The sequence below is a fragment of the Hippichthys cyanospilos genome, chromosome 6 (genome assembly GCF_059441005.1).
Source record: "Hippichthys cyanospilos isolate Australia breed blue-spotted pipefish chromosome 6, RoL_Hcya_1.0, whole genome shotgun sequence".
NCBI classification, from domain to species: Eukaryota; Metazoa; Chordata; class Actinopteri; order Syngnathiformes; family Syngnathidae; genus Hippichthys; species Hippichthys cyanospilos.
In genome coordinates, this window is record NC_142374.1 from 19,224,803 (window position 1) to 19,248,329 (window position 23,527).

At 42.6% G+C, this 23,527-nt stretch overlaps 1 protein-coding gene across 1 annotated transcript in view; it reads left to right on the forward strand.

Moving 5' to 3' along the window:
* The window catches only part of LOC148422646 (CUGBP Elav-like family member 2), a 37,858-nt gene extending 14,821 nt beyond the window's left edge, over positions 1-23,037 (forward strand). The window contains exons 2-13 of the mRNA XM_088416422.1: positions 5,428-5,618; positions 10,096-10,178; positions 11,588-11,636; positions 12,057-12,191; positions 12,977-13,056; positions 14,023-14,184; positions 14,617-14,677; positions 14,897-15,031; positions 15,401-15,529; positions 16,621-16,797; positions 16,885-17,028; positions 17,535-23,037. Coding sequence (XP_088272548.1) covers positions 5,428-5,618; positions 10,096-10,178; positions 11,588-11,636; positions 12,057-12,191; positions 12,977-13,056; positions 14,023-14,184; positions 14,617-14,677; positions 14,897-15,031; positions 15,401-15,529; positions 16,621-16,797; positions 16,885-17,028; positions 17,535-17,662 — 1,474 coding nt within the window. The 3' untranslated portion in view covers positions 17,663-23,037. The remainder of the gene's footprint in view (positions 1-5,427; positions 5,619-10,095; positions 10,179-11,587; positions 11,637-12,056; positions 12,192-12,976; positions 13,057-14,022; positions 14,185-14,616; positions 14,678-14,896; positions 15,032-15,400; positions 15,530-16,620; positions 16,798-16,884; positions 17,029-17,534) is intronic.
* Positions 23,038-23,527: the final 490 nt, after the last annotated feature.

Sequence of the window (23,527 nt, forward strand, 5' to 3'; positions counted from 1 at the left end):
GCGGGCTACATCGGTTTGGAATGTTGGTCGGACCACAACAGCTTGATGATCAATATTTTAATTACAGTAACATTGCAGCAGTTGAATTGATGCGGCAGGCTCCAATGAACACTTAAGTACAGGAGAGCCGCTGCGTGTGGGGCGTTCAAAATGATGGCAAGTGGCCATTCTCCACACCGGCTGTGTTTGGTCCATTAGAGCCATACTGAAACATTATCTTAACACAGCCCAGCGGTACAGTAGGTGTGCCTCCGAAATCTGGCCTGCTTGGTGCCTCCGCAAAGTAACTATTGTTCCCTTGTTTGACTGTGTGTCTTAAATTTGATAACGAGTGACGCACGGCATGACAAGCACGTCTACTTATAGCAACGTGACATGTGGCAACGTGACTGTGGCTGCCATCTTAGTAGAATTTTCTTGAAAAAAAAATCCAGGGAGCGCTTCAAATGCTTCCAAAGTACTCTATACATTCACAAGAAAAACAATTGCTCTCTAATATGACTTATTTTGCTGGTCACACTGCTTTTCTCACCAACAATTATCCATTTACGCTGGTTATTGTGGTGTTTTTGGGATAAATGTCAGTGTTTGGAATATGACGCAACTCCTGACCGGTTGTTGTATTACTAATAATCGTGGGATTTTCACTGAAATTTATCAGCCAATCAGAGAAGGGGGTTCCCTATGTAGATGACGACGGGATTGGTCATTAGCAGCAGCGCACTTTGCTGCTGATTGATAAGCTGAAAACACAATTGCAGCAGAAATGCGGTGTTTACACTTAGTGTAGGTTCATAGAATATATTATTGTAAAGATTTTTTATTTTTTTTAATCACCTTCCTTATTAAGTTGTTGGCCCTACAAATGTTGTCCATTCATATATATATATATATATATATATATATATATATATATATGCACACTATAAGAATGACTTCACTATGGCACCAGCCTCAATTCGAACTTGTGACATTCATGCAAGTCGGTGGCAGTTTTGTAACCACTACAGGAATCGAAGCGCTCCTTGTAATTTTCATTAGAAGGGCCAGGCGTCTCGGATGCTATTACGGGCCTGGTGGAGGTGTCGCTGGCATGCTTGCCCGGTCAGAGCTCAGCAGCGGGACAGACACATGGTCGCGATAAATCACCTGCCTTTACGGCCGGTGCTGCAGGAAGCGCACAACTGTGAAGGCGCGTCAGCTGCTGGAGGGCATCAATGCTTTCCTGGCCCGTCAGCAAAACACTCGATTGCAGCTGCGGTTGGTTTCCTGAGCACAAAGCTGGCCAAAGGTGACAGACTAATACAGTACCTTTGTTTTCTCAGCCGCGCTTTTCAAGCTTTGAAGGTGATGACATACATTTGCCTCTCAGTCTATGATCTTGGCCTTTGAGAGAAGTCTTGACGTTTCTGGGCCAATAAGTGATTTCAAGTGTAACAAGATAACAGCCCACATCTCCTGAACATTTTGTTCCTTTGACGATGAGGCTGCCCTCTCTCATCCCGGGGCTGAAATGCTTTGCGAAGATTCCAAATAATATGATTTGGATTGATAAATTGGGGGGTGTTGTTTAATACATCTGCCGACCAAAGCACTGACCCACATTTACAACCTGAGTACTAGTATTTGTTTCATAAAATTGCAATGATTCGTGGTCACTTTGCAGAGAAAGTAGATTTGGCAGTGGTAGGGAAACCCAGGGCTTTCAGATTCAGTAATGCTAGCACATCTTAAACCATGCAATACCTTTCAGCATTAGCAATGGGACTGGTTCTTTAACAGATTTCCAGTTGGCCCTCAAAGGGACAGATTCCTGGCCTGCGACGTCAGGGTTATTAATTCCTCTGATCATTTGGTTAGAGCAAAAAATACACAACTTTGACCAGTAAGTTCTCCTAAGCAACCATTAGATATGAATTCATTTTTACTCTGCATCTTCGAGTATGTTGAGTTTTAGCTCATTTACTGCCAGTCCAGTTAAAAATGGATTTGAGGTCTATAGCTGTCAGCGGTAGTGAATGTTTTAGCTTTTTCACTGCCAGCATTTTGACACCACGCAACTGTGCCACATTCATTTGGAGCAGGTCACAGCCTATATTTACATAATAACAGGACAAATATACTTTCAATTTGTTCACTGTCATTGAAAAGGTGAAATTATCCGCTGCCAACCCAGTAAAAACACATTTGATGTTGTAGTTATCAATGGCTGTGAATGAGTTAACAGTATATTTGTCATGGTATTATATAAATATTAGCTGTGACCTGCTCTAGTTGAATGTGGCACACTTGTGCCGTGCCATAATTAACCACATTTTTTTCTCAGTTTAAATTGGGTCTGCTATAAAAGATTAAACAGCATTTTATGTTTGCAAAATAGCTCTTTGAATAATTCTCAGCATTAACTAAACAATCTGATGAAAAAAAAAAAAAAGATCTCAAGCATTTTCTGCAAATGTATTTTTGGACTTTGTTTTCAATAGTATTTATTCCACGAAACTGTCAAGAACAGCAATTTGTATTTCAAGTGTGCTTTTTGTTTCGCTGATGTTTCTTTACAAGCCGAGAATTTTGATGGCGCTTTTTTTTTTTCACGACGACTAAATGCCCTCAGCAAAATGGCGCCACAATGCTGATGGCAAAAGCGAAGAAATGGTGTCGCACACACTCTCCAGACATTGGCCTTGCATGTATTCCGAAGCGTCCCCCTGAGTCGGCCCATTGTGCTTGTAGCCGAGTGGTGAATAGTGTTCGGCAGCATGGGGAACAATATGTGATTGTTCCCCCGCTGTGCTGAAGAAGCGGCGGGTTACTCCCTGTACCATCCGCAGTGTGCCTGAGGAGGAGGAAATGTGGCGCAAAGTGTCGCGAAGCAGCCATTCGTAGAGCTTTGAAAGCTTTGCGGTCGGTCGGGGAGAGAGGAGGCCACACGGTTCCTCAGCCACTCTGCTATGTTGACGGCGCTTTGGGAATAAAAGCTTTCATAGGCAAGCGTGGATTCGGATTTCGGAGAGGGGAGAGAGCGGAATTGTTATTTGTTAGCATGTCGTTTAAATCCCTTAAGGAGTTTGGCGTTTCGGCCGAACGTCTGGGCTCCATTTGTAAGAGATGGATGACTCGCGTCCAAAGGTCTGTGTGCGAAATGCCTATTTTGTTCTCACGTTGACTGTGTTTTAGGCTCACTAATATCACACTGGAAACACTGTCCGTGGCGCTTGTTAACCCTCGTTATGTTTTATATGCGCTTTCTATGCAAACGCAATATTACTACCTCAAAAGCTCATGGATACGCCCCGCAAGTTTGGATTGCTGATGTTCTTGGTGAGACGGTGTGCAATCTGCTCACTGCTCTCGCTACTCTAAATCACCAACATGGCTGCTTAAAGAAGCCCTGCGAGTGGCCATATGGATGGTTGTTGAAATTGGGAAAGCATCCATGGCGAATGTCCATGGCAGATCATTTCCCCTGCAACAGAAGGCTTACAAAGTACTCATCCGCGTGTCTGCGTTTGGATTCAGGGCACCTGCTAGTGACATGGCTGTCACAAGGTTGCCATGGCTTCTTTTAAAATACTGCCTTTTTATAGAGTCATTTACCTGAAATTGGGTCGTGGATAACAAAGCCAATGTCATGCCCTATTAAATAAAATGTTTCAAATGACATTCAAATGAGGAGTAGGCGCTCTGAAAATGTGCCTTTTTCCTTTCTGCGGCTTACCTCCACCGTAATTTATGCGACTAATTTCATGCTTGCTGTTAAAAATGTAAAGATGCTCTTAATGGTTTTAGTGTTTGAACCGATGTCAGCTACGAGTTCTCTACATTGACATTTCAAACTTGCTTGTCCGTATGCTAACGGTATGGCGACTATCTTCATATGCTCGAGCAAGTGAGGCTATGAATATAAGATGGTGGTTGCTGAGAATAACACTTAGCTGAGCTAGCTTTTGCTAATCTGACTGCTGCTCCTTTTAAAGTTTTAATTCAGACGGCGAAGAACAAGCGCGGCGCCGGCTAAAGTGAAGATGTTCTCTCGCACAATGTGCAGGAAACAACTTTAATAATGTTCAACTGTTATGTAATAATGTAGATTTTATTCGCCTTATGACAGCGGTGACACTTCTGATAGTACAGTTGACATATGCTAAAAACGTGAGACAGATCGCATCAAGTTCATTTGTTTAAACTGTCTTTTTTTTTCCTCCACGACATAATACTTGGCAGCCGCTGTATTGTACTGACAAAATATCAACAACATTTGCGATTAATGGACATCAGCTCGAATGTAATCACATTGTAGTCGCTTAAAAAGATCTTTAGTGTCAAACCCTCACTTTTAGAATACTTAAAACACCGTTCATCCTTTCATAAATTCAATTCACATGTCTTCAAATTCTGTCAAGCGCTTGAGTCATTCTGTGATTTATTATTGATGTTTGCAGCACATTCATTGTAAACATGAGAGCCAAGGGCCTATACGCTACAGTAATAGGATGATGGCAATTTTCTAGGTGGATTCTACTGGCTGTCTTAAATGCTTTGGCTCTGTCCGCAGCATCGATTCACTCAAGGGTGAACTTCAAACATTTAGCCCAGTGGTTCTTAACCTTTTTTCAGTGATGTTCCCACTGTGAAATATTTTTGTCAGCCAAGTGCCCCCCTAATCAGTGAAGGATTTTTGATTGAAAAAGATAAAGGACTTGCAGCAGAGTGCTGTAGCAGCATTGTCGAGTTACTAAATTTATCCATATGCACAGTGGTTTCTTTTGAACTATTTGGAAATTAAATCAAAGGCAAAACAAACAGTTATAACAAAGTGTTTTTGCGAGTTCAAAATATCAACATAATGTGTCCTTTTTGGGATTGTAGTAAAGATTAGCTCTCAAAAACTGAAGTCACTAACTTCATTTTAAACAAAAATAGGTCATGACGCGAGGTGCCATAAACCTTTTTCCATGTGAGCAAGATTGGGGTTTTTAAGTTCAATGAAATCGCATAGCCTACTGAATACAAAATTCCTTTACAGAAAATCCAACAAATATATTTTTTATTGAACTTACAGTATACGTTCCTAAAATATTTACATAATTGATTGTTTTAACATTCATAGATTTTTTTTTTTAAACTTTAATAGCATACAATGGAAGTTATTCACTGCCAGCACAGTAAAAATGGATCTTAAACGTCTATAGCCGTCAATGGCAGTGAAAGTGTTAAGGCATTTTGCGTGGATGCTACTATTTAAATGTATTATAAAACCTCAGATACCCCCATTTGAGAACCAATGATTGAGACAAGATCAACAAAGATTGCAATGAGAAAATAATTGCTCACCAAATGGGGAAATATTTACATGGCAATTTCCCAGTTGAGCCCTTATTTAAAATTATTTAAAAAGAGCCCGTTTTTACTTTTTTTTTTTTTCAGCAACGGCATGAAGATGAATGGGTCGTCAGAACACTTGGATCAGCCAGACCCAGACTCCATCAAGATGTTTGTGGGACAAATCCCTCGCTCTTGGTCAGAAACGGAACTCAAGGAGCTATTTGAACCGTTTGGAGCCGTGCACCAGATCAACATCCTCCGAGATCGCACTCAGAACCCCCCTCAGAGCAAAGGTAAGAAGCCTGCGGGGAACGTGTTCATGCCATCCGTTTCCTTGTCGGAATCCGCCAGTCTCTTGCATGTGCGTGAAAATGCGTCGAACCCCGTCGTTGCCATCTATCACCCCTAGTCACATTTCAGCATAACCCCCCCTCGGGCAACGAGCAACATTGCTTGTCTGCTCTTGCAGCACGGACGTGTTTGTGCTTCCACATGACAGCATTCAGTAGTCTTAAAACCCATTTCCATAAGCCGCATTAGAGGAAGATTTCCTTTTTACTTTTTACCCGACTGTGCCGGTTTTAAAAGCTGTATGGAATAAAGACTCAAGGTTATTCATTGCATCCGCGTACTCGCTCTATGTGTGTCTTCGGGTTTGCAATATGAGAAATCACATTTCAACCAAACGCTGCATTTGAGTTTGAAATTGTGAACCCTGTTTCCAATGCAGCATTTATGGATTCTTTTGTTGAGAAATCCTCCGCCCTAGTCTTACATCTACCTATAGCTTGTTAAAAACCGGGCTAAACATAGGGTTGAGAACTGGGAAGGGGCTCGAAACTACTCCATAATAAACCCACAAAAGAAGAATTGATTAATAATGTACACTACATTCTATTTCCCACACTGCTCTTCTCATTTACGTTCACTCATCCATTCATCCATTTTCTATAGCCGCTTATCTTCACAAGGGTGGCTGGCCTGCTGGTGTCTATCCCCATTTGAGCTATTCGACAAGTAGCTTTGATGCTTTTTCCATGATGTACCACCGAGGAAATATGTTTTCAGCCAAATTCCCTTTAAGCAGCGCAAAACATTTTTGGGTTTAAAACAAAAAAATAAAAAGTCCCATCAGTGTTTGATTTATTAATCTTTAGAACCCTTCAAACTTCATTTGTATTGGTCCACAAAAAAATAATGAACGTAAAGTGTCCTTTTAGATCATAGATCTGTTATCAGAAAGCAATAACTTGATTATTATTAATATAGAAAAATAAAGACAAATAATAAATATAATATTATTAATATTAAAGCATCATCTTTTGGGATTACAGTAGAGATCCTTTCACAAAATAAATCATTTACTTCATTTAGAATATGACTAAAAAATATGACTTAAAAAAAAAGACAGATCAATATAAAGATCAATATACCATTCCCTTAAAATGTCATGAAATTAATATCAATTTTCTATTTTAATTTGTAATTTCTAGTTCTAACCAGCGCAAGGTTTTTTTCAATTAGGGAAAACATACTTAAACCTTAACTGCTTTGGCATCTGTGTCTGATTTAATAAACATTGGAACTGCATTTTTAGTGGTATTTTTAGGTCTATATAATTCAGTAAATCCAAAAGAAATGTTGTTACATCATCTATTTTATTTCTGGCTCATCTGCCAGAAAATTGTGCCACTAATGACAATGCACATCTGTTTAAATTGAAGAAAATAAAGGCAAACAACGTTTTGTTAAATTACATTTGTTGATACCTGCAGACACACTGTTAAAATTTCACCTACCCCCTGAAGTGCCTTCTTGCACCCACAGGAATACTCCCATTTAAGAACAGCTGGTCTACCACATACTGTATACTGCACACCACTTTTTGTACTCATGTCAACAAAAAGACCTCCAAGCTGATTGCCTGATGGTGTTGTTACTTTGGAGACGGCCAAGCGGCAGCCTTCTTTCTGCCAGCCTGCAAAATGCTGCCGGAAGCATTCTGTCTGTTTTAAGTAACTGCAGGTGGGGAAAGTCAACTCGTGTCGTGTGGGCCGCTGCGACATCACCGGGGCTTACGTTCACTGGCCGTTCAAGTGACTCTGTCAGCTCGGAGCCAATTATCCAGTCCTGAGTGGTCACGGTGGCCGGGCCGGTTTTGATGTGGCCGAATTGTGAGCGCTGACTTTACGGTCCCTGGCTCGCCATCGCAGAGTAGATGTGGCGTGTCTTGAATGGCTCGCGCTGTTCGGTCCAAAGCAAGCAATGCTGGACTGAGACGATGGCTACCGACTTAGTATTAACATGCCATTTGTATGATTATCCCATAAGTGAACACTTAACACTTGTTCACACCTGGCATCGCACCGCATCTCAAGGGAGCGCTTGTGATCCAATTTGAATCTCCAGGCAAATAAACAAGCGGTTTATTTCCTGTTTGAGGAAAAAAAAAGAAAACCTATCCACAAGTGCTCTTTTAAACAAAGTGCTTCTCTTCCTGGAAAAGCAAGATTGAGCCGCTTATAAGACGGATCATTCTGTATTGACCAAAGGGTGACGTTCCGTATTAGGCTGTCATCCTGTCCTGTCTTACAAATAAGAGTGCTTGGAGACCTCATAAAATGGCAGCAATCACATCGGCAAATCAGTGTGTGTGTGTGTGTGTGTGTGTGTGTGTGTGTGTGTATATAAAGGGCAGTGTTGCCCTAGATCTCAGCGCACACACGTTGATGCCCACAAAGTGGTGGTTCAAAGCCGGCTTTTTTGAGCCAAGCCCCCCGCCCTTCTTCCCCCGACACCAAGCCGCCGACTTCCCCTCTTCCTCCTCCTGGTTCTATGTGGCGTTTCAGCTGTGATGCCCTATTGACATGTTAATGTATTCTAATAGCTAATCTGGACAGCTGTCTGTGTGGGGTGAATATCGTGCCATATCTGCATAACCCTCCGCCCGCGCTCATCCTCCGCCGCCTCTCGTCTGCGTACCTCGTCGGGAGAAGCGGCGGTACATGTGATGTTATCAGGCCAATGTTTATTTGCAGAGGCGATAATAAAGCCATCCCTCTTAGGTAATCAGTTATGCTTTTGTGTGATTATTTGGTTTAAACGCCGTCTGTTTTTTGGTCGTTTACTTTTCACCGCCGCGGGTCCATTAAGTTGCCGTCGTCTGTTTTTTTTCTTTGTAAAATCGTGTCAAATGCGGGTCATCAAATAATCATCTGTAAAACTCCGTAAGCAGCCGTCAAGGCGTAACCATTTGTCGGCGTGAACGCGTCTCGTATTTGGGCCCCCTCCCCTCGCGGCCAACGAGATCCAGCAACGGCATAATACACACTATGTAGGTCAGAGACACTGCAGTGCTCCACTTCCCTATCCCAGTGAAACTGACAGGCTGGAACGCCACCGGCGGTCTGTTGGGACGGAAGGATGAGAGGCTTCCCCCCCACTGCCCCCCAATACCCCCCTTCTTTCCTTCCGCCCCCTCCTCCACAACCAACGCCTTTTTCTTTCTCCCTCCCATTTTTTCCCCTTTGCCTTCTGAATGCTTGTCCGCTTTCGAATTGGACTGACAATACCGCTCTATGTGATGTGTTGGGGCTGTCTTGACCTGTGGGCCTCCACTGACAGCCGTCTGCCCCCCCGGTCCCGTGCTCGTCACTATGCTCATGTCACAGCAGCCAACAGCGGGCTCAAAGAACGGCCCGTCAAATGTTGCTTACATGCGATGTGCGTAGGAAACGTTTTATTCCGTTGAGCTTCTTTTATGGTGTGAACAAATTAGAGTTGCAAAGTGGTTGAACATTTCCAGTAAATCCCCCACAAGTTTTAAATGTTTAATTTAGAGGTTAGATTTTGGCTCAAGGCGGCCGCTGTCCGGAATCAGCCCCACTCCCTGGAAATGAGACACTCCCATTGGCTGACCCCCACCCCCGTTCTCAGTTTTAGAGTCCGCCCTATATATTCCAATAATGCAATTTTTTTATTTAAATTGCAGGCCTTTAACAATAATCTACTAGTTTCCGATTCCTGCTAATAAAAGGCCACATAGTCCAGACATTCAATACAAATAATAAATAATAAAAATACAATAAAATATATATACTGTATATATACATACATACTGTATATATGATGCTTGTTCACAAGATGAGACTTATGTTGGGGATATTAGTTTTGAGTTATTGACAAATGCAAATTTTCTACAAAAACAACCTCCTTCAAGCCTCGACTTTAATACCCCTGCAGCCAAAAGATTCAAATTGTAATGAAAGCGTATGAAAATAAGGGCTTGGTAAATGATGCACACTGTTGAAAGATGAATGTGCCAAAACTTTAAACAGGGTTTTCTCAAAACGGGGAATTTCAACTTGGCAACATTCAAACGGCTGTAACTTGTATTGAGCTGCCACAGTGTATTATGTGAATTTTAAAGTGAATGTGTATAGAATATATCAATATCTCAAATGATAGCCTGCTGTTGTGAAAACGCATCATATATGAAATTCACAAATGTAGCTTATGGGTTTTCAGCCCGATACCAGCAATATACTCAATAGTCACTTCTTTTTTGGTCCTCTCTCCTGGCAACAAATATGCAGACAGAACATTTAACCGCTTTCCTCTCTTTTGTCCTTGTTTGTTTAACGGCACAACTTTCCAACTTTGAAAATTGCTGTCATTTTTCAACTCTACGTAGTTCAGTAATTGGTCCTGCTGGTTCTGGCTGTTTTTTTAAAATGCTTTTTCCTTTTTTTTTCTCTCTCTATCTAACAGGATGCTGTTTTGTAACTTTTTATACAAGAAAAGCTGCACTGGATGCCCAGAATGCCCTACACAACATCAAGACCTTAAGTGGGGTGAGTACACACCACACAGGGTGGCCGCGGTAGCTGCTGCAACGGCCTGTAAAAAACAAAACAGTGCCTGCCTGCTGAAATCGTCCAATATAAGATGAAATTTGGCTTGACCAAAGACGTTTATTTGTTGAGGCACAGCAAAGCACCCGTTCACTTTCAAGTGGAGCAAATTATTTATGCCGTGCCTTCGTGAATCATTGATGCACATTTTTATTTCGAGTCTTCAAAAGTAAGCGTTACATCTGGCGAATACAGCCAAACACGCAGGCGGCGCTTAAAGCGCCACAAATCTGCCCGCGATTATTCTGCATTCCAAAGGACTCTTCACCCAGTGGATTTAATCCATACCAAACAGCAGCGCTCGTCAATTAAATCAATATCTCAGACTACTTGAAGAAAGCGCCGCACGCCGTCGAGGTTACATGTAAATATCGAAGGCAGCTGATAAATGAGCCAGCTCTCAACGCCGGAGGCGATTCGTCAGCCAGACATTTCAAATAAAGTGCGGTGGAACAGCTTTACTGGCATCGGCCGGCTGCAGGTGACTGAGTTTGGATGGTTGTGACAGGATGGGGAAAAAAAAGAAGCTTGTGAGCTCATTCCAGATTTCTCTCCCTTCTTGGTCAGTGTTGCTTGCCAGTAGCCATACCGAGCGGGCCATCTGTCTACTTCTCTTTAGCGCTTGTCGAAGAAGAGGGGAAAAAAAAAATCCACCGCCGCGTCTTTTTTTGTTTTTGTTGTTGTTGTTTTTCTTTTAAATACGTACAAGCTGGCAGCGCCTCTCGTGGGTGTTGTTTATTCTTCTGCACCACATGGCAGGTAAATTGTGCTAAAAAATATTGATTGGGATGAAGTCATGCAAGGACAAAAAAAAAAGGCTCCATTAAAACTGCGGTGAAGAAATGTCAGATCCTTGAGCGCTTGTTCTACAGGCACCCCACCCGCCCACTCGCATTATGAAGAGTGAAATGTTCCGAGATTATTATTGTGCAGCTCGGCTCAATGCAGCCTGCCCTATTTATAATGTGGTGACGGCACACACAGACGTATAATGAGATGCATTATCCCCCAAACTCATACTAGAAAATCTTGCCGTACATCTCTGAGGTGTACATGGAGGTGAATTGCTGGTTAAAATGCAGACGAGGCAGGAGGAATCGATAACAATCCGATCACAAAGCTGAGAACTTGATGCTGTGCTATTAATCGAATCACTCGGAGTTGCGGTGGCGCAAGAGGGAAGGGTGTTGGCTCGGGAAGGCAGCAAAAGGCACACGGAGCCGCTGTAAGGCGTGCGAGGAGAGATGCGAGATAACGAGCTGGAGTGCCGCCGTCGTTCCTGGATGATTGTGGCCGCTTGCACTTGGACCAATTAAACGAGCTCCTCCACCCTTTTCTCCCCTCCACAGATGCATCATCCTATCCAGATGAAACCTGCTGACAGCGAGAAAACGAGCGGTAAGTGTTTTTTTTTTTTTTTTTTTTTGGTAGCTGGAGGGGGCGGGAGAGGCTGCAATTTTTGTGAAGATGGCCGAATAAAGTGAAGTTGAGGTTAATAGCAGTGCTAGATAATTTCTATAGCGGAAAGCGGAAGGAGGATTAAAGGCTTTAAAAAGGCATCAAGGGAGTGTAGGTATGGGAGTTGGGTTGAGGGGGGGGGTGATGATACATCATCATTGTCTTCTGCCTGGCAGAGCAGACATGGAGGAAAACAAAGCTTGTAAATTGTACAGATTTGTTCTGGCGCTGCGAGTTGGAGGTTGAGTGTGGCAGCATGACAAGAAAAAGCAGCCGGAGAAAGAAGGCGCAAGGTTACTTTCATTGCGCCATAATTGTTAGTGAAGAGCTAGGTTTTTTTCCCCCTGTTTGTCTCAACAGCAGTGGAAGACAGAAAACTCTTCATCGGAATGGTTTCAAAGAAATACGGCGAGAACGAGGTCAGGATGATGTTCTCGTCCTTCGGCCAGCTGGAGGAATGTCGAATCCTACGCGGGCCGGACGGGCAGAGCAGAGGTAAGTAGGACCCTCCCCCCATCACCTCTCCAATAAAACGCTTTCCAAACACTCGAGGCCCCCGCGTGGCACGCTGAAGGACGGCTGCGCCGGGCCTTCCTGGTACAATGGGCCCCGTTGCCTTGGCAACTGCCGGCCGCCCGCCTGCCTGCCTGACTTGCTTGGGCTGCCTCGGCTGGCAGACGCCTCGGCTCCTCTCTCGTACCGCCTCCGTTACACGCTCGAAGGCCGGAATTAGCTCGTCGTCACATTTCCACGAGGCTTTCTGCTGCATCAAAAGCTCATCAGAGACGGGTGGAAAGCTTTAAAGCAGCCGCCGCCTTATATCCCCACTTTTATAAGCCGGCAAACGACGGATGTCAAACGGGCCCTTAACACTCTTCCTTTTTTAAACGTTTGCAGCTACGTGTGATAATTGTAGGTGTGTGTGCATTATGTGAGCGTGTGTGTGTATGTTTGCGTGTGCGCGCGCGCGCGTGTTGTATATATTTGTATATATACATATATATATAAAATCACAAAATCGAGCCTCTGGGTGGCAGTTTTTGAATGTGTCAAGTCACTGTGCTCATGTGTTAGTGTTCCGTTGTCTTCTTTTCTCTGTGTGCTAACCAGTGAGGGTGGTTCTGTGTGCATTCTCTGTAACTGTAATGTGTTTTTTGGGGGTTCATAACGAGTTGTCCAAACCTTTTTTTTGTCTTGTTTTTGTTTCTTCTTGTCCCTCCCTCCCTGTCCCCGTCCCCTCCCTCTCCTATTGTTCCCTCCTCCCCCTCCTCCTCCTACAGGCTGTGCGTTTGTCACATTTGCTACCAGGGCAATGGCACAGAATGCAATCAAAACCATGCATCACTCTCAGACTATGGAGGTACTGTATCCCCCTCAGCACCTATTTCTACCCCCCTTCCCTCCCCCTTCTCACATACTTTGCTGCCCCCATGTGTTGGAAAGACTTGAACATGCCCAAGACAGATTGACAAAAATGAAAGAAAATCAAAAAGAACTCTGCAGCAGAATTTCTGGATTATTTTCTACATGAATGCCGAGTAACCCAGTAAAAGGAGGATTGATTTGAGAAATTCTGTTAATCTTGGACCCTAACCCAAGTCCGCACCATCACAACTTTGTAACCGGCTAAACCGAGCCTCCCCCAGGTCCCTGTCCTCACATTGCCAAGAAAGTTTCAGAAGTGGGGCTGCAATACTTTGACAGCCAGTAAATGGGATGCTCCACCCAGCGGAGCGCCAGAGCGAGTTCAATCATGGGCCGCGGCAAACACTCGTCCTGCTAAGATTAAAATTGGTCTCGCTTAGAAGTGGGACCGGCGGCCTCTGCAGCTGAGGTGCCAAAGCCATTTTCCCCGTCCAGTCCGGTCCCCGTTTGGCTCTCTACTCTGATAAAGACTTTGCAGCGCATGCCGTTTTGTCCTCATGCCGTTCTGTGCCTGTCTTGTTTGTCGAGACTGTGTATTGTGCTGCACTCTCCTCGTCAACGTCTGCTGCCATTTTCCTGTTTTGATTTGACATAGCTGTCTTCATTTGTCATCTGTGGACTCATTCAGGGCCTAAACGGCTTCGCTTGTCTGCAGCATCGTCCCGTGCCCTCTCTGGAATGTGACCTGGCTCAGCTATGCATGGCACATGTCCTCTGTGTTTTAGCTTGCCATATGAATGCATCGGGCAGGAAAAGAACCTTAAGGCATAGACGATTTACAGCCCTCCCCCCCTCCCTTTTTACCCTGGTTTTGGTTTTATTTCTTGAAGCAGATTCCTCCAAAATTCTCAGGCGTGTGTTTGTGTGCTGATGAAGCAGTTGAGTGTCGCTGTCGCTTCAGGGCTGCTCCTCACCTCTGGTGGTGAAGTTTGCAGACACGCAGCGGGATAAGGAGCAGCGCCGTCTTCAGCAGCAATTGGTGCAACAGATCCAGCAGCTCAACAGCGCCTCTACATGGGGGAACCTGGCCGGCTTGGCCAGCCTCACGCCCCAGTACCTGGCCGTAAGTAGCTGCCCGCTGTGCTGATGTCAACCTTCAGATTATTAAATGTTCATATACAATTTACGCCCCAAAATGTTTTGTTTTTCCGATTCACTTGGACTCACCGAAACACACTCAAACTCACAAAATAAACCTGTACTTTTTAAAATACTCCTTAGAGCCTTTGTACTGTTGATGTTGAATTCGAGACTCATACAGGAGTGCCGGCTGTCACTCACTAGAATTTACATGTGACTGAAAGACACGTCTGCATGACACTCGCTTGATCTTCAAGCAGCCAACATGAGACCGAAATATGAAGATCTAATCTATTTGTGTTCCGTTTACGCCTTCGACGCGCCGACCGACGTCAAATGTAACCTTTCTCGCCCGCACCCCCATATAAAATTGTTGGAGTCTAACCGCCCGTTTGCAATTCCATTCCTTTCTCAGTTGCTGCAGCAAGCAGCTTCCACAAGCAACCAGAGCAGTTTCAACAGCATTCAGAGGCTAGGTGAGTTGACTCTTCGGTGCAGTCGCAGGAAGCAACCTTGTGAAATATTGTTCCACGCCCACGTTCTTCTTTTTTACTGCACATCAAATGACTCATTTGGCTTAGTGATGGAAAACGCTTTCCATTTTCCAGCCCTTTGTCAGATTGTTGATTGACTGCAAGGCAGTGAAAGATGTTTGGCGGATAGCTGAAATTGATTGCGTAACTTCTTCTTTCTAGGGGTGAATCCGCTTCAGCTGCAGAATTTGGCAACATTAGCCGCTGCAGCCGCAGCAGCGCAGAGTTCTGCCAGTCCCACCTCCTCCAGCGGCTTGTCGGCCGCCACCAGTGCGCTCGGAGCTCTGGCCAGTCCAGGTGATTTCATTTTAGGCCGCCAAAAGTTTTTAAATTGTTAAATTTGTTTCACTCTCATATTGTGCCCTCTCACCTAATCAAATGTCCTATGAGGGTAAATAGGCACACACAAATCCCAGTTGCCGTTTATATAATGCGTAGGTAACACACCACTGAGCTTTACAATTCGCCATGAAAATTAATTATCTTAAAATTAATCATCTGCATACTTTCTGACAAGTGTCCCCTAAAGCTGTTTAAATACACGCAACGGATGGAAAGAGCTCACAGCTTTCCCCGTATTGTATGCATGCATATTTTTTCTGAGTCTTTATTGGATTTGGCAGCCCTCCGCCTTGAATCCGTATGTCACGTTTTTCCCCTGACCAGCCGGTTCAACAGCGGGTTCCAGTGCCAGCGCCGCCATGAACACGTTGGCTTCTCTGGGCACCCTGCAAGGTCTCACTGGGGCCTCCGTTGGCCTCAACAATCTCAACGCTCTCACCAGCGGCGTCGGTGGTAAGCATGCCTCAGTACTTGAGAACAAATAGTACGGTACAGATGAAAACTGTCAGAAGTAACCTTCCTCGATTGCCAAAACGATCAACTCAGAAATGTGCTTAAATACAAATGTTGAATGGATTTATTTAAAGCCTTTCATATACTGCATCCACGTTTTTTGCATGTGTTTTTCCCCAATCTTCAACAGTATAACATTGGCTACTCCAATGATTGACAACCAATCAATTATCATTGACCATTTTTGATAATTGATGAATTGTTTCATGGGCTACTTAAATTTACAATAGGATAGATGTAGATCAGCCTCTCACCAGTAAATATTGCCCTATTTCTGTTTAAGTTCAATACTATTTTTTTAAGCAGATAGCAGAATCGACTCTCAAATAGTCCCTGACACCAAGTAACAATACCAATAATAATTTTGATTGCACCCTCCCCCTCCCCAAAAAAAGGAAAAAATGACAAAAAAAAGCCCTACTAATGCCAATATCACATTTTCCTTCAAATTTAATGGTAGTTTTCCCATGATTATCATCTTCTATTGCAAGTATTGATATTTTGAATTAAGGCCAATTAGTGATACTTGGTATTGGTACCTGCCCATTCCTAACATCTGTAGTCCTCCGTGTAAGCAGACTCAATATAAAAATAAAGCATTTGAACACACACTTGCTTTTTACTGTGGAAATTAGCTCTGCTTTTTCCAAATCATTTTGGCGCAGAACAGTAACTGAAGCATCGTCCATTTCTTTTTTCACTCAAATTTTAATCATTTACTGATTTTGAATAAAGGTGTAGAAATGGAAACTTGTTTTAAATCACATTAATTGACACGTCAAGAGATTACATTAACATTAGAAGCCGGCACATGGCAACACATTTGCAGCTGTCGTGCGCATTGTCCTTTTGTGGTTGACTTCTGTGGACTGAGCCTTTACGTTTGGTCGCCGTTTGCAGAAGTTAAAGTGACAAGCCTATTTCGAAAGCACAAGTTGTTTTCACATTCAGTGTGGTAAAGTTTATAAGAACAATAAATACTCATGGAACATACATTGGCTGAGCGTTTTTGTTGTCGTCTTCGTTCGCAGGGATGGCGGCCCTTAACGGAGGCCTGGGCTCGTCAATGGCCAACGGCTCGGCGGCCAGCTCCATGGACGCGCTGACCCAGGCCTATTCAGGGATGCAGCAGTACACGGCTTCGGCTTTGCCCTCCCTCTACCCTCAGCCGCTCCTGCAGCAGAGTATCCCGGGCCACCAGAAGGAAGGTAAGCGCATTCCTGTGACATTGTCATGCTTTTTATAATACTCTAACTAAAGTGAGATTCTGCCTATGTTTTCCCAAAATGGAATAGGGCCAGAAGGCGCCAACCTGTTCATCTACCACCTGCCACAGGAGTTTGGGGACCAGGACCTCCTGCAGATGTTCATGCCCTTTGGGAACGTCGTGTCAGCCAAAGTGTTCATCGACAAACAGACCAATCTGAGCAAGTGCTTTGGTAAGTGCTCCGGTGCCCCCTACTGGACTCTGTTAGAACTCGGAACCGAGATAGCGGCCCAAACCTCCTGGGGGTTGATGTTGTTCCTCTTTTTTTTGAGGATCCACACACTCCTTTCAATGCTTGTAATTTCCTGAGGAGCTATGACAATATTGCTTGCCTGCTTCTCAACCAGTTGCCTATTTGTCTGATACTATCAGTGTTTCAATTTTTTTATGCTTAATTTTTTATATTTTTTTTAGTCAGATTTATGCCCCCCCCCCCTTTTTTTTTTTGTCTGATTCCTTATCTGGTTTTTGGCTTGTTTATTCACACTTATTTAATTTTTCTACCTAAACAAAAAGCCATCAAAGTCTTATCTAAGATTTTTAGTTAGAAAACTTTTCTGTTGCTTTTATTTATTTATTTTTGCTTTCCAGGTATTGGTCCCATAAGTATTGTATGTTTATGTTCGATATAATCCACACAAAGTGTCTGACCGTCCCCCTCCCCACGTGCGCCCTCAGGGTTCGTCAGCTACGACAATCCCGTCTCAGCGCAGGCTGCCATCCAGGCCATGAACGGCTTCCAAATTGGAATGAAGCGGCTGAAGGTCCAGCTGAAGCGTTCCAAGAATGACAGCAAGCCCTACTGATCTTCACCCCCATCCCCCACCCCCACCCCTCCTCCCCAGCTCTAATGCTAGCAATGCTAGGGTAAGTTCGCCCTCGGGCCAGTCACCACAGCACAGACTCAGGTGGGGGGCAGGGGGCGGAGAAAAGAGCCCTGTGGCTTTCCTTAAAAAACAAAACAAAAAAACACGTTTGCAATGATCTTTTCACGTCTACTGTATTTCATTCCTGCTGTTTTATCTTAAATATTTTAATGTATGATTATTTATGACTATCACTGGAGGTGGTGTTGTCGCTGGAGGGAACTAGCGTAGCGCGTCAGGTGTTTTTTTTTTTTCTCTCTTTTTTTTTTGTGTGTGTATTTTTCTTCCCATGCCTTTTTTCATTGCCTTCAGCTGACGTTTTGACGGGTTGACTAAGGATCACATGGGTCCCAAGGGCCAAAGCCGCAACCAGCGAGTCCTCAGTGTGCTTCTTGACGTACTATAGTCCGTCTCATCACTCGTTTTAATGTTCCCCTTGTTGTTTCAAAGTCTCTCGCTGTGTGTGTGTGTGTCTCCCCTTCTCACTCTATTATTAACACCCTCCTGCAGTCATTCCATCCATCAGGGCCTGCCTCCAGATGGATCTTTTAGGTGCCAAGTACATTGCATGTCGGGAGTCCATTTTGTCCCTTCCTCCAGTCTAGTCCGGTTCAGTCCAGTACGTGTATTGTTTTTGTGTGTCGGCGGAGGTGAAGGCGTCGTGGACATGTGTCGTTTACCTTTGACTGTTTGTTGCCGCCCGCTGTCAGGGTTCCCCCGAAAACATCAAGTTATGACTGGTCCCATACAAACTGCCACATGCCTTGTAGTATTTGTGAGAATATCAGTATATTGGGACAATACTGACCTTCTTTCAATTTATTAAGCACCGTATTTTGCGCTCGATAAGGCGCACCGGATTATAAGGCGCACCCTCAATTAATGACATATTTTAAAACTTTTCCATTTATAAGGCGCACCCTCAATTAATGGCATTTTAAAACTTTTTCCATATATAAGGCGCACCGGATTATAAGGCGCACCCTCAATTAATGACAAACTTTTTCAGTCACAATATAGTAATACTCAAAGTAATAACACTAACTCAAATAATAACTCTAAACTCTCAATAGCGTAATAACTCAATGTCAACATGAGCAACCTTGTTCAACTGTAAACACACAAAAGAAAGAGGTAAAGCTTACTTTATCAGTTCATTCCCCTTCTACGAATCTCAATATTGATCCATATATAAGGCGCACCTGATTATAAGGCACACCTATCAGTTTTTTTTAAAAAATAAGGCTTTTAGGTGCGCCTAATAGTGTGAAAAATACAGTACAATAAATGCTGCTGATACCAGGAACCTATAAGCGAAGCAAAATAAATTGTGATGATTTATTGTATAAATCTCAAAACTTTGTATTCTGCTTATTGCACCGCTATTTAATTTACTTTTGACCTCAAACTGTTCATCATCGCTGACATCAGCCTTTCAGTGTACACTTGTTTGTTGGTTAGCGACACTTGGTTGCCTTTGGTGAAATCCCTACTTGTTATAGTTGGGTAGTTTATAGAAGATTTGCATCGTGTATCTCATTACTGCTGCTGCCATGAATTACGTAATTTATGATATACAAGTCTGTGCCGCTGTGGACCAAGCTATCTTAGTGCCCACTCCTAAAGAAAGTACCGTTGAGGTTTTTTTTATTTTTTTTTAAGCCAGTTCAGAACTGGTGAGTGTGACTTACCTTTTAAAAGAAGAAAAACAAATACTTAGCAGCTTTGAGGATCCCAAAGATGTCATTTCTATTCCAAAATTGTCTAGCATTCAGTTCTAGTCTTTGTTCACACTCGTGAAAGTATCAGATTAAAAAGTGCAGCGCCAGTGGTATCGTTGACGATTGAGGATTGTATGTTATATTGCAAAGGGTCTGGAAAAAAAAAAGAAACTGGTCAAACATTCTTATTGACCATTTTGAGTCACGTTGGGGAATCTGTCAACTCGTCGATTACTGTTTTCCAAATTAAAAGCAGATTGATTTTGATGAGTTGCAACACTAGAAATTGTGAGGAATTTGCTTGCTCCATGATTGATGCAATGGGCGGCCATTTTGTTCTTGGGGGAACCCCTTCTGTGTGTTTTTTTTGTTTTTTGTGCCTCATGGCTAAAACGATTCTTGTGCCGTGGCCCTAACTTTCTTCTTTGTCCTCTCTCACTTTCTCTCTCTCTCTCTCTCTCCCCCCTTCTGTCTGCCTCTTGTTTTTATTCCTTTGTTTTATTTTTAGAACAAACCTCCATGCCTGTTTGCTCATCATTAGCCTAGCATGTCTTCCTGATGTTGAAAGGCAAGGCGCGCTCCCCGCTGGCCTCCTCCTCCTCCTCATCCTCACCACCACCATTGTGTCTGTGATGTCTCTCTAAGCTCGCCTGACCAATACCTGGCCCCGCCCACTTAGCTCCACCTGACTCGTTTCTGCATGCGTGTTCATAGTTTGTGTTTTTGTTTTGTATCGAAATGTGACGAGATGGGAGAGAGGTCGAGCAAAATTAATGTGAAAACGTACTTACGTTTCTTTTTTTTTTTTCTGTTGAATGTTTTAAAAACCTGTGGGATTACTTCTTTTAGATTTTTTTTTTTACATTTCTTTTTAATACCTCTCTCGGTAAGGTTAAATACAGGGATTGGCACGCCAGCTGTGCTTTTTGGTGCCATTAGCAATATGTTCAAGAAATGAAAAGGCTTGGAAACCACTTTTTTTTTTTTTTTTTTTTCTCCTTATGCCCCTGACTAGTAAAAACCCCTGTCAGAGCTCTTGAACGAGAGCTTTGCATAAAGTGGGCAGTGTGAAGATAATATTTTGTCGTTTTATTTACTTTATCAAGGCTGTTTAAAGTAGATTTTGTTTTCATTTACACAACTTTCTTTTTAAACTACCAATGGCACAATAAAAGGTACATTTGCTCAGTTTGGAGAAATGACTACCTACACGAGTCAACTTTTTTAGAACTGATTCACAAATAGACAATCTGTGGTTTAAATGCACACTTAGATTACCTATATTTTATACCATTGAATCTATAGAGGTCTAACTAACAGAACCCAGGCAAAAACGTTGGGTTTTTTCTAGATTTATGTTGTAATGTCATCTGTGTTGGGAAGGGGGCAGGGGAAAAGGGGGGGGCCTTAAAAAAATCAGTTTGACAGTCATTTCTACTAAATTGAATCCACACTTGAAGTTGAAAATTCCTCTGCAGTCATTTGATTTTTTTTTTTTTTTTTTTAAGCATGACTTGGTACGTTAATTGGTGTTTTTTTTTTTTTTTTTATGACTACGGATGCTTTCACTGTTTTCTGATGCCTCATGTAATTTACGATGTTTGTTAATCATACAGATGCCAGACAATGTCTTTTTGTTTTCTTGTCAAAGTGCCCATGTGTCAAAAGTTTGGAAGTTACACAACATACTTGAGTTTTCTTTACGGACACACAACACAACACAGAGGCAGGCACATTTGTGTGGTCATCAATTTGGGAGCCCCTGAAGATGAGACCACTCGGGCAATGTTTTTTTTGTTGTTGTACCCCCACAATTCCCACCGCAGCGGTGTTGGTTTACAAATACATTCCACTGTACCCGCACAAAGTTTACACTTGCCCATAGGGCGATATTTCTTTTATTTGTACCGCCACCACCAAGATAACCACTTAGAAAACCACCCCCACCACCTGTGAAAATTTTGCGCTAATGAGTTGCCAACTCAGGGTTTTCCTTTTGGTGTGTGTGAAAAAAAAGAATTACAACATGTACAGTTTTTTTTTTTTGTTTTGTTTTTTTTTGTCAGCTTGTCTGCAGACACGCCCCCTCTCCAAAACAAACCCCCTCCATCCTCCAGCCTCCTTACCCAATTTGGGGAAGAAAAAAAAAAATAACACAAAATATGTGTCGTCTTGTAACGGAGCACAAAGCACAAATATGGGAGCTTTTCTTTTATCGGGGGGGCAAAAAGTAGTGTACGTGTGTGTATGTATATCCCAAAAGTTCCTTTTGAATGCTTTTTACAGTGTTTTTTCTATCTATATATAATGCAATACAATAATTAAAGTGCCATACACGTCTAGAAAACTGCCTACACATCCTTATCAGGCCTTGGTTAGATTGCTGCACTTCGCCTTTTTTGTGTCACTTGCTTAAACGCCACCCCCCCTGAAGAAAATGATGTGTCATTAGTAATTGTATTGTGATGTGAAGCATTTTTAGAGAAACAATAACCCCCCTATATACTTCTATATGATATATTTAAAGGTGTGAGCTCATGCACTGGAACACTTTGCAACATCACGTGGACTTGATTTGACGTTTCTAAGAACCGCTTTGTTAGTCGAGCATTGTGTTATGTGTGTGAAATGTTTAGCGACGGTGAATCTTAAGACAACGAAGAAAAAAAAAAAGAAGAAAGAAAGCACAATGTACAGCTGTACAGTCAGTCTCACTTCAGGGGCTTCCATCACCAAATTTCAGCTCCAACAATCACTCCCTTGTTTGGATTCTCAAGTGCTTTGTTTTCGGACAGTGCGTTAGCTTTGCATCCTCTTTAGATATTGTCTTTGTCAAATAAGACGCATAAAAGTATATTATTTCGTCTGATAAGCGGTAACTTTTAATAGATGTGTTCCTTTTTTTTTTTTTTTCTCGATGAAAAGCCAAAGTGGGTGCATCTTGATGTGATATGTTTACTTGGTGAACGAGGGTGGGATTTGAAATAGGAAGGAGGAAAAACAACAAAAAAAATGGAGGCGTACATAGGCTTTTTCCGATTTCTACAACTGGTTGTTCATAATGTCTTTTGTACCAGTGACGCTTTTTATATTGGAAATTAAAAGAAAAGAAATCTAAATTGTCTGGCCTCCTCGCCTTGACCAGGTCTTTTTGCTTGTTGCTGTCAAGCTATTATTACTCTTACTATCATCATTTTGTGTCTTTAAAACAAAAAAAAAGGAAAAAAAAAAGTTGCCTGGTTTTGACTTTACTCTCCTCAGTTAGTTAATCCGTTTCTGGGGGGGTTGGGATCCTCTAAATGGTGGTAAGTTTCATGTTAGTATTTGTGCTGTCATCTGGATTTTTGACGACGTGTGTGGATAATTGTCTTAGTTTAAGAGTTAACTGTTTAGTTGGAGCCTTGCTTTTTCTTTTTCTTTTTTTTTTTTAAATTTGTGTAGATTATTTTGTGTGTTTTTTGTTTATATTTTCCTTCCCCCCATAGCAGAGTGTGTAGACGAAAAACTCTGTTCTTCTTTTTGGTCGATGTTTGTTCATATGTGGTGTGTTTCTTTGCCTCTGTCTCCAGATTAAACCATTTCCCCTAATATGGACGGCGTCTTTGTGTGTGCTGTTTGTTCCGTGGCGTACAAACATTACAAAATGACCCCCATGCTCACCCCCTTTGTGTGTGAATGTGCCATGTTTTGCAAACCTGTTTCACCACGCTGTGCTTATCTGCTTTATTCTTAGTTTTCACTTTGGGCTTGTTGATGTAAATAGCTTTAACTTAAGACCTTAAACATGCTTGATGTAGAAATAATTTGAGGCCTTATGACCTAGTTAGTTAATTCAATTACCTGCTTCCAAATTTTATTGACTCTGTTTGGGACACGTTTTATTTCCTTTACAAAGTTATATATACTGCTGAATTTTGCATAAATGGGTCAGAATAAAAGCTACGCCAATATCTCGAGGCGGGTATTAGTGCATCGATACAAGAAACCAGCAACGTCAACAAGAACAATTATTTGCTTATTCTGTTTATCAATGCGCTAAAATGGAGTTCAAATTCCCACATTTATTTGTTTAGTAATATTTTTT